This window comes from Petromyzon marinus, chromosome 80, assembly GCF_048934315.1.
Source record: "Petromyzon marinus isolate PM22_M1 ecotype Great Lakes invasive population chromosome 80, UKy_Petmar_22M1.pri1.0, whole genome shotgun sequence".
In the NCBI taxonomy this organism is placed as follows: Eukaryota; Metazoa; Chordata; class Hyperoartia; order Petromyzontiformes; family Petromyzontidae; genus Petromyzon; species Petromyzon marinus.
In genome coordinates, this window is record NC_133746.1 from 8,811,123 (window position 1) to 8,824,984 (window position 13,862).

Here is a 13,862-nt window from a genome sequence, read left to right on the forward strand (position 1 = left end):
GCCTCCAACTGCTCAGTAGCGTCCTTCACGAGCCTCCTCCACAGAGGCCGATCTTGACACCGCTGGTACCAGTCATCGGCAAGTCCACTCAGCTCCACGTCCTCCTGTACCACATCACTCCATCTCTTCTCTAGCCCGTGCCGCGCCCGTTTAGCCCCCTCGATCCGGCCGAACAAAAGCTGTTTCGGCATGCGGTGGCTGGGCATGCGGGCTACATGACCCAGCCAACGCAGCCTTGCCTGCCGGAGGAGCTCACCGATGGGACCCTGCCCAGATCTTTCAAGGATTTGTGAGCTCCTCACACAATCCAGTCTGGATAAACCCAGGATGGATCGTAGGCAGGCTAGCCTAAATGTTTCTAACCGGCGAAGATGTTCCATTAGAGGGGTCCACGTTTCGCAAGCGTAGAGAAGGGAGGGAATGACCGTGGCCGAGAAGACCTGAAGCTTAGTGCGGAGCGACAGACCAGGTAGCTTCCACACAGCGTTACGCAACCGATGAAAAGATATTGCCGCCCGACTGATTCAGAGTGAGACCTCTGCTGTTAAACTGGAGCCGGTCATAAGCACACTGCCCAGGTATGGGAAACTCTCCACTCTCCAAAACTGGCCCATCACCGATTGGGAGTTGTGGGGGTGGAGTGTCCGATGGTATTAAATACCCAGGCAGGTGCTTAGTTTTGGTGGGGCTGATGATAAGGCCCCATCTCTTAGTGGCACGCTCCAGTCTCAGCAGCAGCGTCTCCAACTCCTCCACTGAATGAGCAGCTATTACCAAATCATCGGCATACATAACGTGGTTGAGCACAAGGGAGCCATCCCTTGACCGCACCCGGGCATCGATCAGCCTCCCATTATATCTGTACCAAATGGAGATTCCCCCGGTACAGCTATTGAAGGCTTCACGAACTACGTGGTCAAAATAGATGTTAAATAATGTGGGAACCAGAGGACATCCCTGTCGCACCCCAAGGTGTACAGGGAATGGCTCGGACTCCCGGCCACGTAGTTTTACCCGGGCCCGCTCACCATCATGAAGGTCCTTAATGATCGTGAGCAGAGGGTCAGGTACTCCAAAAGCACGAAGAACAACCCAGAGCCCAGGCCTACTGATGGTATCATAGGCCTTGACCAGGTCAATAAAGCAGAGATGTAGGTCTTGTTGGAATTCCCTACACCTCTGCTGTAGCAGACGGACAGAAAATATGGCATCTGTGCAGGACCGCCCTTTCCTGAAACCGCATTGGGGCTCCGCAAGCCTCTCCTCAGCGTGCCTGGCAAGGCGATGTTGAATAATCCTTGCCAGGACCTTTCCTGGCACACTGAGGAGTGAGATGCCCCTGTAGTTGTTACAGTCTGTGCGGTCCCCCTTCTTGAAGAGGGGGACCACCAGGGCATCCTTCCAATCCCACACACATTGTGTGTGTAGTTGTGTGTGGTGTGTATATGGTGTGGTGCATAGTGTGGTGTGTGTGGTGTGGAGAGTGTGGAGAGTGTGGAGTGTGTGGTGCATAGTGTAGTGTGTGTGGTGTAGTTTGTGTGGTGTATCGTGTGTGTGAAGTGCGTAGTGTAGTGTGGTGTGTAGTGTATAGTGTAGTGTATAGTGTGGTGTGTAGTGTATAGTAGTGTATAGTGTAGTGTATAGTGTGGTGTGTAGTGTATAGTAGTGTATAGTGTAGTGTATAGTGTAGTGTGTAGTGTATAGTGTAGTGTATAGTAGTGTAGTGTATAGTAGTGTATAGTGTAGTGTATAGTAGTGTAGTGTATAGTGTAGTGTATGGTGTAGCTGCCAGGATTACATGCACAAACCCCCAGGACGCAACATGGTAACCATGATGTCATCACTGCGACTGCACAACAGCCAATCAGCTGCCAGGATTACACAAACCCCCCAGGACGCAACATGGTAACCGTGATGTCACCACTGCGACTGCACAACAGCCAATCAGCTGCCAGGATTACACAAACCCCCAGGACACAACATGGTAACCGTGATGTCACCGCTGCGACTGCACAACAGCCAATCAGCTGCCAGGATTACACAAACCCCCAGGACGCAACATGGTAACCGTGATGTCACCGCTGCGACTGCACAACAGCCAATCAGCTGCCAGGATTACACGCACAAACCCCCCCCAGGACGCAACATGGTAACCGTGATGTCACCGCTGCGACTGCACAACAGCCAATCAGCTGCCAGGATTACACGCACAAACCCCCCCCAAGGACGCAACATGGTAACCGTGATGTCACCGCTGCGACTGCACAACAGCCAATCAGCTGCCAGGATTACACGCACAAACCCCCCCAGGACGCAACATGGTAACCGTGATGTCACCGCTGCGACTGCACAACAGCCAATCAGCTGCCAGGATTACACGCACAAACCCCCCCCAGGACGCAACATGGTAACCGTGATGTCACCGCTGCGACTGCACAACAGCCAATCAGCTGCCAGGACTACACAAACCCCCCCCCAGGACGCAAAATGGGCGGCTTTGCCGAATGTTTATTCGAGTTCCACCCAGGAGTAAACCCGTGCCCACCGGGGGATGGTCCTGCGTGCGTGTACGTACGTACGTGCGCACGCGTGTATGCTACAACTTCTTTTGCACCATACATATCGCGTCCCCCTCCCCCACCCACTCCCCCTGCGATAAATCGGAGGCGCGCTGAAAGGTCAACCAAACGTGAACACGGCAAAAACAAACAAAACAAACAATAACGTTCTAAAGAAATGCAATCGTAGTCACAATCGGTGTCGGGGGGTTCCAACTAGCAGCGGGGCCCTGTAGCAAGCGTTATGAAGGGGCCCTGAATTAAATTTAAATATTAAAAACACGAAAAATGTGTGACTTGCACGGCAAAGCAATTGTACGTTTTCATTTGCTACGAAGGCGGATAACGCGACGCATCGCTAACCTTAAACGCCACCCACAGTCGTCCTGAAAAAGCTTGAAGGCAGTATAGTACTATAGTCGTAGCCAGTGCCGTTTTAAGCGCGTGTGGGGCCCGTAGCAAATGTTTTAAAGGGGCCCCTAAGTTAAACAAAAAAAAACGTAAACACATTTTTTTTACTTGTACAGTAAAGTAATTGGATTTGTTTTCATTTGCTACACAGCCAGATAACACGTCAAATCGCTAACCTTTAAACACCCCGGTCGTTCGTAAAAGTCGAAGGCGGTATAGTACTGTAGTAATAAAGCAAGTGCAGAGTCACTGAACGGGAATTGAGAGATTGAAGGCGTTTAGCACGGGGCCCCTTTAAAGTGCGTGGGCCCGTAGCTTTTGGAGCGAATTTTGCTACCACAATAATCCGCCACTGCCTAGTATCAAAAGAAGCTACACGTGTAGTAGCTACGCGTGTAGTAGCTACTACACTACACATGTAGTAGCTACTACACTACACATGTAGTAGCTACTACACTACACATGTAGTAGCTACTACACATACTACACATGTAGTAGCTACTACACATACTACACATGTAGTAGCTACTACACATACTACACATGTAGTAGCTACTACACATACTACACATGTAGTAGCTACTACACATACTACACATGTAGTAGCTACTATACTACACATGTAGTAGCTACTATACTACACATGTAGTAGCTACTATACTACACATGTAGTAGCTACTATACTACACATGTAGTAGCTACTACACATACTATACATGTAGTAGTAGCTACTATACATGTAGTAGCAGCTACTACATATGTAGCTACTATACATGTAGTAGCAGCTACTACATATGTAGCTACAATACATGTAGTAGCCACATATGTAGTAGCTACTACACATGTGTAGTAGTAGCTACTATACATGTAGTAGTAGCTACTACTACATGTACAGTAGCTACTACTACATGTATAGCAGCTGCTACTACATGTATAGCTACTACTACTACACGTGTAGTAGTAGTAGCTATACGTAGTAGCTACACATGTGTAGTAGCTACTACATATGTAGTACTACATATGTAGTAGCTACTATACTACATGTATAGTAGCTACTACTACATGTAGTATAGTAGCTACTACTACATGTATAGTAGCTGCTACTACATGTATAGTAGCTGCTACTACATGTATAGCTACTACTACTACACGTGTAGTAGTAGCTACGGGCCCCGTACTTTCAAGGGCCCCGCGCTAAACGCCTTCAAGCCATCAATTCCGGCTCAGTAACTCTGCACTTGCTCTGTCACTACAGTACTACACCGCCTTCGACTATCACGAACGACCGGGGTGTTTAAGGCGAGCGATTTGTCGTATTATCTGGCCGTGTGGCAAATGAAAAAAAACAATTACAATCACTTGTGCGTTTTAACATTTAAGCGTCTTACATGTGTCTCTGTCATTTAGGGCATCCCATATAACGCACGCTACAAGCCCCGCACGGGCCTAGTCCGGCACGGCTACTCGGATAATCCCGGCACTGGTCACAATCTCAAGAGCGTTGGGGGTTTCTCAACCCTGTGGTGTAGCATCGCGTGTGTGTGTGTGTGTGGGGGACTAATTAATCGAACACACGGATTGAGAGCGGTGGGGGCCGCACGCAAGCTCCCCTCCGTTCAACGCCTCCACCTCCTCACCCGCCCGCGCGCATCACCTATCCATACTCATCTATCAATACTCATATATCAATACTCATATATCAATACACATCTATCAATACTCATCGATCCATACACATCTATCAATACTCATCTATCAATACTCATCTATCAATACTCATCTATCAATACTCATCTATCAATACTCATCTATCAATACTCATCTATCAATACTCATCTATCAATACTCATCTATCAATACTCATCTATCAATACTCATCTATCAATACTCATCTATCAATACTCATCTATCAATACTCATCTATCAATACTCATCTATCCATACTCATCTATCAATACTCATCTATCCATACACATCTATCCATACTCATCTATCCATACACATCTATCCATACACATCTATCCATACTCATCTATCCATACTCATCTATCAATACTCACCTATCAATACTCACCTATCCATACACATCTATCAATACTCATCTATCCATACTCATCTATCAATACTCATCGATCCATACTCATCGATCCATACTCACCTATCAATACTCACCTATCCATACACATCTATCAATACTCATCTATCAATACTCATCTATCCATACTCATCTATCAATACTCATCGATCCATACTCATCCATCCATACTCACCTATCAATACTCATCTATCCATACTCACCTATCAATACTCACCTATCAATACTCATCCATCAACACCCATCGATCCATACTCATCTATCAATACTCTTCTATCCATAATCACCTATCCATAATCACCTATCAATACTCATCCATCAATACCCATCGATCCATACTCATCTATCAATACTCTTCTATCCATAATCACCTATCCATAATCACCTATCAATACTCATCCATCAATACTCACCTATCCATACACATCTATCAATACTCTTCTATCCATAATCACCTATCCATAATCACCTATCAATACTCATCGATCCACACCCATCGATCCATACTCACCCATCCACGCGGCGCACTTCGCCTAACGAGCCGGAAGCGGTGAGAGGCCGTCGAATCGAAACATCGAGACGTCGATCAGAAACAGCGGCGGCGGGGCATCAACGGTGGGGCATCAACGGTGGGGCATCAACGGCGTCATCAACGGCGTCATCAACGGCGGGGCATCAACAGCCGGCATCAACGGCCGGCATCAACGGCCGGCATCAACAGCCGGCATCAACGGCCGGCATCAACGGCGTCATCAACGGCGGGGCATCAACGGCGGGGCATCAACGGCCGGCATCAACGGTGTCATCAACGGTGGGGCATCAACGGCGGGGCATCAACGGCCGGCATCAACGGTGGGGCATCAACGGCGGGGCATCAACGGCGTCATCAACGGCGTCATCAACGGCGGGGCATCAACGGCGTCATCAACGGCGGGGCATCAACGGCGTCATCAACAGCGTCATCAACGGTGTCATCAACGGCGGGGCATCAACGGCGTCATCAACGGCGGGGCATCAACGGCGTCATCAACGGCGTCATCAACGGCGTCATCAACGGCGGGGCATCAACGGCGTCATCAACAGCGTCATCAACGGCGTCATCAACGGCGTCATCAACGGCGGGGCATCAACGGCGTCATCAACGGCGTCATCAACGGCGGGGCATCAACGGCCGGCATCAACGGTGGGGCATCAACGGCGGGGCATCAACGGCCGGCATCAACGGCGTCATCAACGGCGTCATCAACGGCGTCATCAACGGCCGGCATCAACAGCGTCATCAACGGCGTCATCAACGGCGGGGCATCAACGGCGTCATCAACGGCGGGGCATCAACGGCGTCATCAACGGCGGGGCATCAACGGTGGGGCATCAACGGCGGGGCATCAACGGCGTCATCAACGGCCGGCATCAACAGCGTCATCAACGGCCGGCATCAACGGTGGGGCATCAACGGCGTCATCAACGGCGTCATCAACGGCGGGGCATCAACGGTGGGGCATCAACGGCGGGGCATCAACGGCGTCATCAACGGCCGGCATCAACGGTGGGGCATCAACGGCGTCATCAACGGCGTCATCAACGGCGGGGCATCAACGGCGTCATCAACGGCGGTATCAACGGCGGCGGGGCATCAACGGCGGCCCCGGTGGGGACGGCGACGTTTCGCGGAGGGCCTTGGCCGGCCACGGGCGGCCAGGACGAGGGGCTACGGTGGTCCAGGGCCGTCGTGGTGGGGCGGGCGGCGAGCTCCCAAGACCTTGCGATCGATTCGTCGTGGTCGTCGTGGTCGTGGTCGTGGTCGCGAGCGAGCGAGCGAGCGAGTGAGGCCGTGTTGGTCGCGAGTGAGTGAGTGAGGCCGTGTTGGTCGCGAGTGAGGCCGTGTTGGTCGCGAGGGAGGCCGTGTTGGTCGTGAGTGAGGCCGTGTTGGTCGCGAGTGAGGCCGTGTTGGTCGTGAGTGAGGCCGTGTTGGTCGCGAGGGAGGCCGTGTTGGTCGTGAGTGAGGCCGTGTTGGTCGCGAGCGAGTGAGGCCGTGTTGGTCGCGAGTGAGTGAGGCCGTGTTGGTCGTGAGTGAGGCCGTGTTGGTCGCGAGTGAGTGAGGCCGTGTTGGTCGCGAGCGAGTGAGTGAGGCCGTGTTGGTCGCGAGCGAGTGAGGCCGTGTTGGTCGCGAGCGAGTGAGTGAGGCCGTGTTGGTCGTGAGTGAGGCCGTGTTGGTCGCGAGTGAGTGAGGCCGTGTTGGTCGCGAGCGAGTGAGTGAGGCCGTGTTGGTCGCGAGTGAGTGAGGCCGTGTTGGTCGCGAGCGAGTGAGGCCGTGTTGGTCGCGAGCGAGTGAGTGAGGCCGTGTTGGTCGCGAGTGAGTGAGGCCGTGTTGGTCGCGAGCGAGTGAGTGAGGCCGTGTTGGTCGCGAGCGAGTGAGTGAGGCCGTGTTGGTCGCGAGCGAGTGAGTGAGGCCGTGTTGGTCGCGAGCGAGTGAGTGAGGCCGTGTTGGTCGCGAGTGAGTGAGGCCGTGTTGGTCGCGAGTGAGTGAGGCCGTGTTGGTCGCGAGTGAGTGAGGCCGTGTTGGTCGCGAGCGAGTGAGGCCGTGTTGGTCGCGAGCGAGTGAGGCCGTGTTGGTCGCGAGGGAGGCCGTGTTGGTCGCGAGTGAGGCCGTGTTGGTCGCGAGTGAGTGAGGCCGTGTTGGTCGCGAGTGAGGCCGTGTTGGTCGCGAGGGAGGCCGTGTTGGTCGCGAGCGAGCGAGCGAGTGAGGCCGTGTTGGTCGCGAGCGAGCGAGTGAGTGAGGCCGTGCTGGTCGCGAGCGAGGCAATGGCCGTCTGTGTGCTCCCCACGTCTGCCACTTGCCGATGCGATCCTCCACGGTGCCCCGTGAGCATGATTGACCCCATCGTCCGCAAACACCCACCAATAAAGGTCGCCCAACGCCACGGCGGGGTCTCTGTGAGGGTCTATGGGGGTCTCCGTGGGGGTCTCTGTGAGAGTCTATGGGGGTCTCTGTGAGGGTCTCCGTGAGGGTCTATGGGGGTCTCTGTGAGAGGTCTCTGTGAGAGTCTATGGGGGTCTCCGTGAGAGTCTATGGGGGTCTCTGTGAGGGTCTATGGGGGTCTCTGTGAGTCTATGGGGGTCTCTGTGAGAGTCTATGGGGGTCTCCGTGAGGGTCTATGGGGGTCTCCGTGGGGGTCTATGGGGGTCTCCCTGGGGGTCTATGGGGGTCTATGTGAGGGTCTATGGGGGTCTCTGTGAGAGTCTATGGGGGTCTATGGGGGTCTCTGTGGGAGTCTATGGGGGTCTTTGTGAGGGTCTCTGGGGGTCTCTGTAAGGGTCTATGGGGGTCTCTGTGAGCGTCTATGGGGGTCTCCGTGAGAGTCTATGGGGGTCTCTGTGAGGGTCTATGGGGGTCTCTGTGAGAGTCTATGGGGGTCTATGGGGGTCTCTGTGGGAGTCTATGGGGGTCTCTGTGAGGGTCTCTGGGGGTCTCTGTGAGGGTCTATGGGGGTCTCTGTGGGAGTCTATGGGGGTCTCTGTGAGGGTCTATGGGGGTCTCTGTGAGAGTCTATGGGGGTCTCCGTGAGAGTCTATGGGGGTCTCTGTGAGGGTCTATGGGGGTCTCTGTGAGAGTCTATGGGGGTCTCCGTGAGGGTCTATGGGGGTCTCTATGAGAGTCTATGGGGGTCTCTGTGGGGGTCTATGGGGGTCTCCGTGAGGGTCTATGGGGGTCTCCGTGAGGGTCTATGGGGTCTCTGTGAGAGTCTATGGGGGTCTCCGTGAGGGTCTATGGGGGTCTCCGTGAGGATCTATGGGGGTCTCTGTGAGAGTCTATGGGGGTCTCTGTGAGAGTCTATGGGGGTCTCTGTGAGGGTCTATGGGGTCTCCGTGAGAGTCTATGGGGGTCTCTGTGAGAGTCTATGGGGGTCTCTGTGAGAGTCTATGGGGTCTCCGTGAGAGTCTATGGGGGTCTCTGTGAGAGTCTAAGGGGGTCTCTGTGAGGGTCTATGGGGGTCTCTTTGAGTCTATGGGGGTCTCTGTGAGAGTCTATGGGGGTCTCCGTGAGGGTCTATGGGGGTCTCTGTGAGAGTCTCTGGGGGTCTCCGTGAGGATCTATGGGGGTCTCTGTGAGAGTCTATGGGGGTCTCTGTGAGAGTCTATGGGGGTCTCTATGAGAGTCTATGGGGGTCTCTGTGGGGGTCTAAGGGGGTCTCTGTGAGGGTCTAAGGGGGTCTCTGTGAGAGTCTATGGGGTCTCTGTGAGAGTCTATGGGGGTCTCTGTGAGGGTCTATGGGGGTCTCTGTGAGAGTCTATGGGGGTCTCTGTGAGGGTCTATGGGGGTCTCTGTGAGGGTCTATGGGGGTCTCTGTGAGGGTCTATGGGGGTCTATGGGGGTCTCCGTGGGGGTCTATGGGGGTCTCTGTGAGGGTCTAAGGGGGTCTCTGTGAGGGTCTATGGGGGTCTCTGTGAGAGTCTATGGGGGTCTGTGAGAGTCTAAGGGGGTCTCTGTGAGGGTCTATGGGGGTCTCTGTGAGAGTCTATGGGGGTCTCTGTGAGAGTCTATGGGGGTCTCTGTGAGAGTCTATGGGGGTCTCCGTGAGGGTCTCCGTGAGCGGCTATGGGGGTCTCCGTACGAGTCTAAGGGGGTCGCCGTGAGAGTCTATGGGGGTCTCTGTGAGAGTCTATGGGGGTCTCTGTGGGGGTCTCCGTGAGGGTCTATGGGGGTCTCTGTGAGAGTCTATGGGGGTCTCTGTGAGAGTCTATGGGGGTCTCTGTGGGGGTCTCCGTGAGGGTCTATGGGGGTCTCTGTGGGGGTCTCCGTGGGGGTCTATGGGGGTCTCTGTGAGAGTCTATGGGGGTCTCTGTGAGGGTCTATGGGGGTCTCCGTGAGGGTCTCCGTGAGGATCTATGGGGGTCTCTGTGAGGGTCTCCGTGAGGATCTATGGGGGTCTCTGTGAGGGTCTATGGGGGTCTCCGTGAGGGTCTATGGGGGTCTCTGTGAGGGTCTCCGTGAGGATCTATGGGGGTCTCTATGAGAGTCTATGGGGGTCTCCGTGGGGGTCTACGGGGGTCTCTGTGCGAGTCTATGGGGGTCTCTGTGAGGGTCTATGGGGGTCTCTGTGAGGGTCTCCGTGAGGATCTATGGGGGTCTCTATGAGAGTCTATGGGGGTCTCCGTGGGGGTCTACGGGGGTCTCTGTGCGAGTCTATGGGGGTCTCTGTGAGGGTCTATGGGGGTCTCCGTGAGGGTCTATGGGGTCTCCGTGAGGGTCTCCGTGAGAGTCTATGGGGGTCTCTGTGCGAGTCTATGGGGGTCTCTGTGAGGGTCTATGGGGGTCTCCGTGAGGGTCTATGGGGTCTCCGTGAGGGTCTACGTGAGAGGCTATGGGGGTCTCCGTACGAGTCTCTGGGGGGTCTCTCTGGGGGTCTCCGTGCGACGAGTCTGTGGGTCTCCGTGCGACGAGTCTATGGGGGTGCCTTTGCGAATCTGTGGGTCTCTACGAGAGTCTGAGAGCCTCTCGGCTAGTCCTATGGCCACCGCCGCACGACCGTTCACCGATGAACAGACGTAGCGAGCTTCACGCCTGCGGGCGCGGCGCGGAGGGGTGCCGTGGAAGGAGTTTAGTGATGGGCAGAGTAGTTCGATCAACGAGGCATTCGTAGGCCAGTTCAAGGCCAGCTTTAGGAGTGTTTTAGCGGTTTAGGCCAGCTCATTCCGGGCTAGGTCAGTTTATCGCCAGGTTTAGGAGTGTTTTATGCGTTCCAAACTGGCTTAAGTTGGTCCAAGTTGGTTTACGGTAAGTGTAAGCCAGTTTTAGGAGTGGTTTAAGCCGGTTTAACCCAGATTTTTAAACGTAGTTTAAGCCGGTTTAGGAGTGGATTTAAACCTCTCCAAACCGGTTTAGGCGTGTTTTGGAATGGTTTAAGCCGGCTTATCCTATGGTTTAGGAGTGGTTTGAACCAGGCTTAGGAGTGGTTTAAACCGGTTTATGCGTGTTTTGGAATGGTTTAAGCCGGCTTATCCTATGGTTTAGGAGTGGTTTGAACCAGGCTTAGGAGCGGTTTAAACCGGTTTATGCGTGTTTTGGAATGGTTTAAGCCGGCTTATCCTATGGTTTAGGAGTGGTTTGAACCAGGCTTAGGAGCGGTTTAAACCGGTTTAGGCGTGTTTTGGAATGGTTTAAGCCGGTTTAACTCGCGTTCATCAGTGGTTTAACCGGAGCTTAGGAGTGGTTTAAACCTGCATAAACCGGTTAAGACATGATTTGGAATGGTTTAAGCCATTTGAACCTCCGATTTAGGAGTGGTTTAAGCCTGTTTAACACCCAGGCTTGGGAGTGGTTTAAACCCGGTTTATTCTGGTTTAGCCATAATCAGGAATGGTTTAAGCCGGTTTAACCCGGGCTTTAGGAGTGGTTTAAACCCGGTTTAGTCCGGTTTAGCCATAATCAGGAATGGTTTAAGCCGGTTTAACCCGGGCCTTAGGAGTGGTTTAAACCCGGTTTAGTCCGGTTTAGCCATAATCAGGAATGGTTTAAGCCGGTTTAACCCGGGCCTTAGGAGTGGTTTAAACCCGGTTTAGTCCGGTTTAGCCATAATCAGGAATGGTTTAAGCCGGTTTAACCCGGGCTTTAGGAGTGGTTTAAACCCGGTTTAGTCCGGTTTAGCCATAATCATGAATGGTTTAAGCCGGTTTAACCCGGGCCTTAGGAGTGGTTTAAACCCGGTTTAGTCCGGTTTAGCCATAATCATGAATGGTTTAAGCCGGTTTAACCCGGGCCTTAGGAGTGGTTTAAACCCGGTTTAGTCCGGTTTAGCCATAATCATGAATGGTTTAAGCCGGTTTAACCCGGGCCTTAGGAGTGGTTTAAACCCGGTTTAGTCCGGTTTAGCCATAATCATGAATGGTTTAAGCCGGTTTAACCCGGGCCTTAGGAGTGGTTTAAACCCGGTTTAGTCCGGTTTAGCCATAATCAGGAATGGTTTAAGCCGGTTTAACCCGGGCCTTAGGAGTGGTTTAAACCCGGTTTATTCCGGTTTAGCCATAATCAGGAATGGTTTAAACCGGTTTAACCCGGGACTTAGGAGTGGTTTAAACCCGGTTTAGTCCGGTTTAGCCATAATCAGGAATTGTTTAAGCCGGTTTAACCGGGGCCTTAGGAGTGGTTTAAACCCGGTTTAGTCCGGTTTAGCCATAATCATGAATGGTTTAAGCCGGTTTAACCCGGGCCTTAGGAGTGGTTTAAACCTGTCTAAACCAGTTCAGGCATATGTTGGAGTGGTCTAATCCGGTTTAAGCCGGGCGGCATGACAGAGGTGGTTGCGGGGGTTAGGGGGACGCTGTAGCAGACTGTTTGTCCAGGTTGAAGAGGGCGAGGATGTCCATCATGGACGAGCGAATGTTGGCACCAAAGCGGTGAGAATCCTGGGGAGAAGAGGGGGGGGAGAGATGGTGAGGGGGGGGGAGATGGTGAGAGGAGGAGGCCACAACAACGGCCGCCGCCGCCGCCACCACCACCACCACGTCCACCATGTGTCCACCACCACAAATACCACCACCACGTCCACCACCACTACCACGTCCACCATGTGTCCAACACCACCACCACGTGTCCAACACCACCACCACCACGTGTCCAACACCACCACCACCACGTGTCCAACACCACCACCACCACCACGTGTCCAACACCACCACCACGTCCACCATGTGTCCACCACCACAAATACCACCACCACGTCCACCATGTGTCCAACACCACCACCACGTGTCCAACAACACCACCACCACCACGTGTCCAACACCACCACCACCACCACCACCACATGTCCAACACCACCACCACCACGTCCACCATGTGTCCACCACCACAAATACCACCACCACCACGTTCACTATGTGTCCAACACCACCACCACCACCACGTGTCCAACACCACCACCACCACGTGTCCAACACCACCACCACCACGTGTCCAACACCACCACCACCACCACCACCACGTGTCCAACACCACCACCACCACCACGTGTCCAACACCACCACCACCACCACGTGTCCAACACCACCACCACCACCACCACGTGTCCAACACCACAACCACGTCCACCATGTGTCCACCACTACCACGTCCAACACCACCACCACCACCACGTCCACCATGTTTCCACCACCACAAATACCACCACCACCACGTCCACCAAGTGTCCAACACCACCACCACCACGTGTCCAACACCACCACCACGTGTCCAACACCACCACCACGTCCACCATGTGTCCACCACCACAAATACCACCACCACCACGTGTCCAACACCACCACCACCACGTGTCCAACACCACCACCACCACCACGTGTCCAACACCACCACCACCATGTGTCCAACACCGCCACCACCACCACGTGTCCAACACCACCACCACCACCACCACGTGTCCAACACCACCACCACCACCACGTGTCCAACACCACCACCACCACGTGTCCAACACCACCACCACCACGTGTCCAACACCACCACCACCACCACCACGTGTCCAACACCACCACCACCACGTGTCCAACACCACCACCACCACGTGTCCAACACCACCACCACCACCACCACGTGTCCAACACCACCACCACGTCCAGCATGTGTCCACCACCACCACGTCCAACACCACCACCACCACCACGTCCACCATGTGTCCACCACCACAAATACCACCACCACCACATTCACCATGTGTCCAACACCACCACCACCACCACGTGTCCAACACCACCACCACCACCACGTGTCCAACACCACCACCACGTCCACCATGTGTCCA

At 53.8% G+C, this 13,862-nt stretch overlaps 1 protein-coding gene across 1 annotated transcript in view; it reads right to left on the minus strand.

Annotated features, from left to right (window-relative positions):
• Nucleotides 1–2,490: 2,490 nt before the first annotated feature.
• Nucleotides 2,491–13,862, minus strand: part of LOC116937787 (carnitine O-palmitoyltransferase 1, liver isoform-like) — a 142,724-nt gene continuing 131,352 nt past the window's right edge. Inside the window, exon 19 of the mRNA XM_076057228.1 lies at nucleotides 2,491–12,468. Within this exon, the coding sequence (XP_075913343.1) occupies nucleotides 12,373–12,468 (96 nt within the window). The 3' untranslated portion in view covers nucleotides 2,491–12,372. The remainder of the gene's footprint in view (nucleotides 12,469–13,862) is intronic.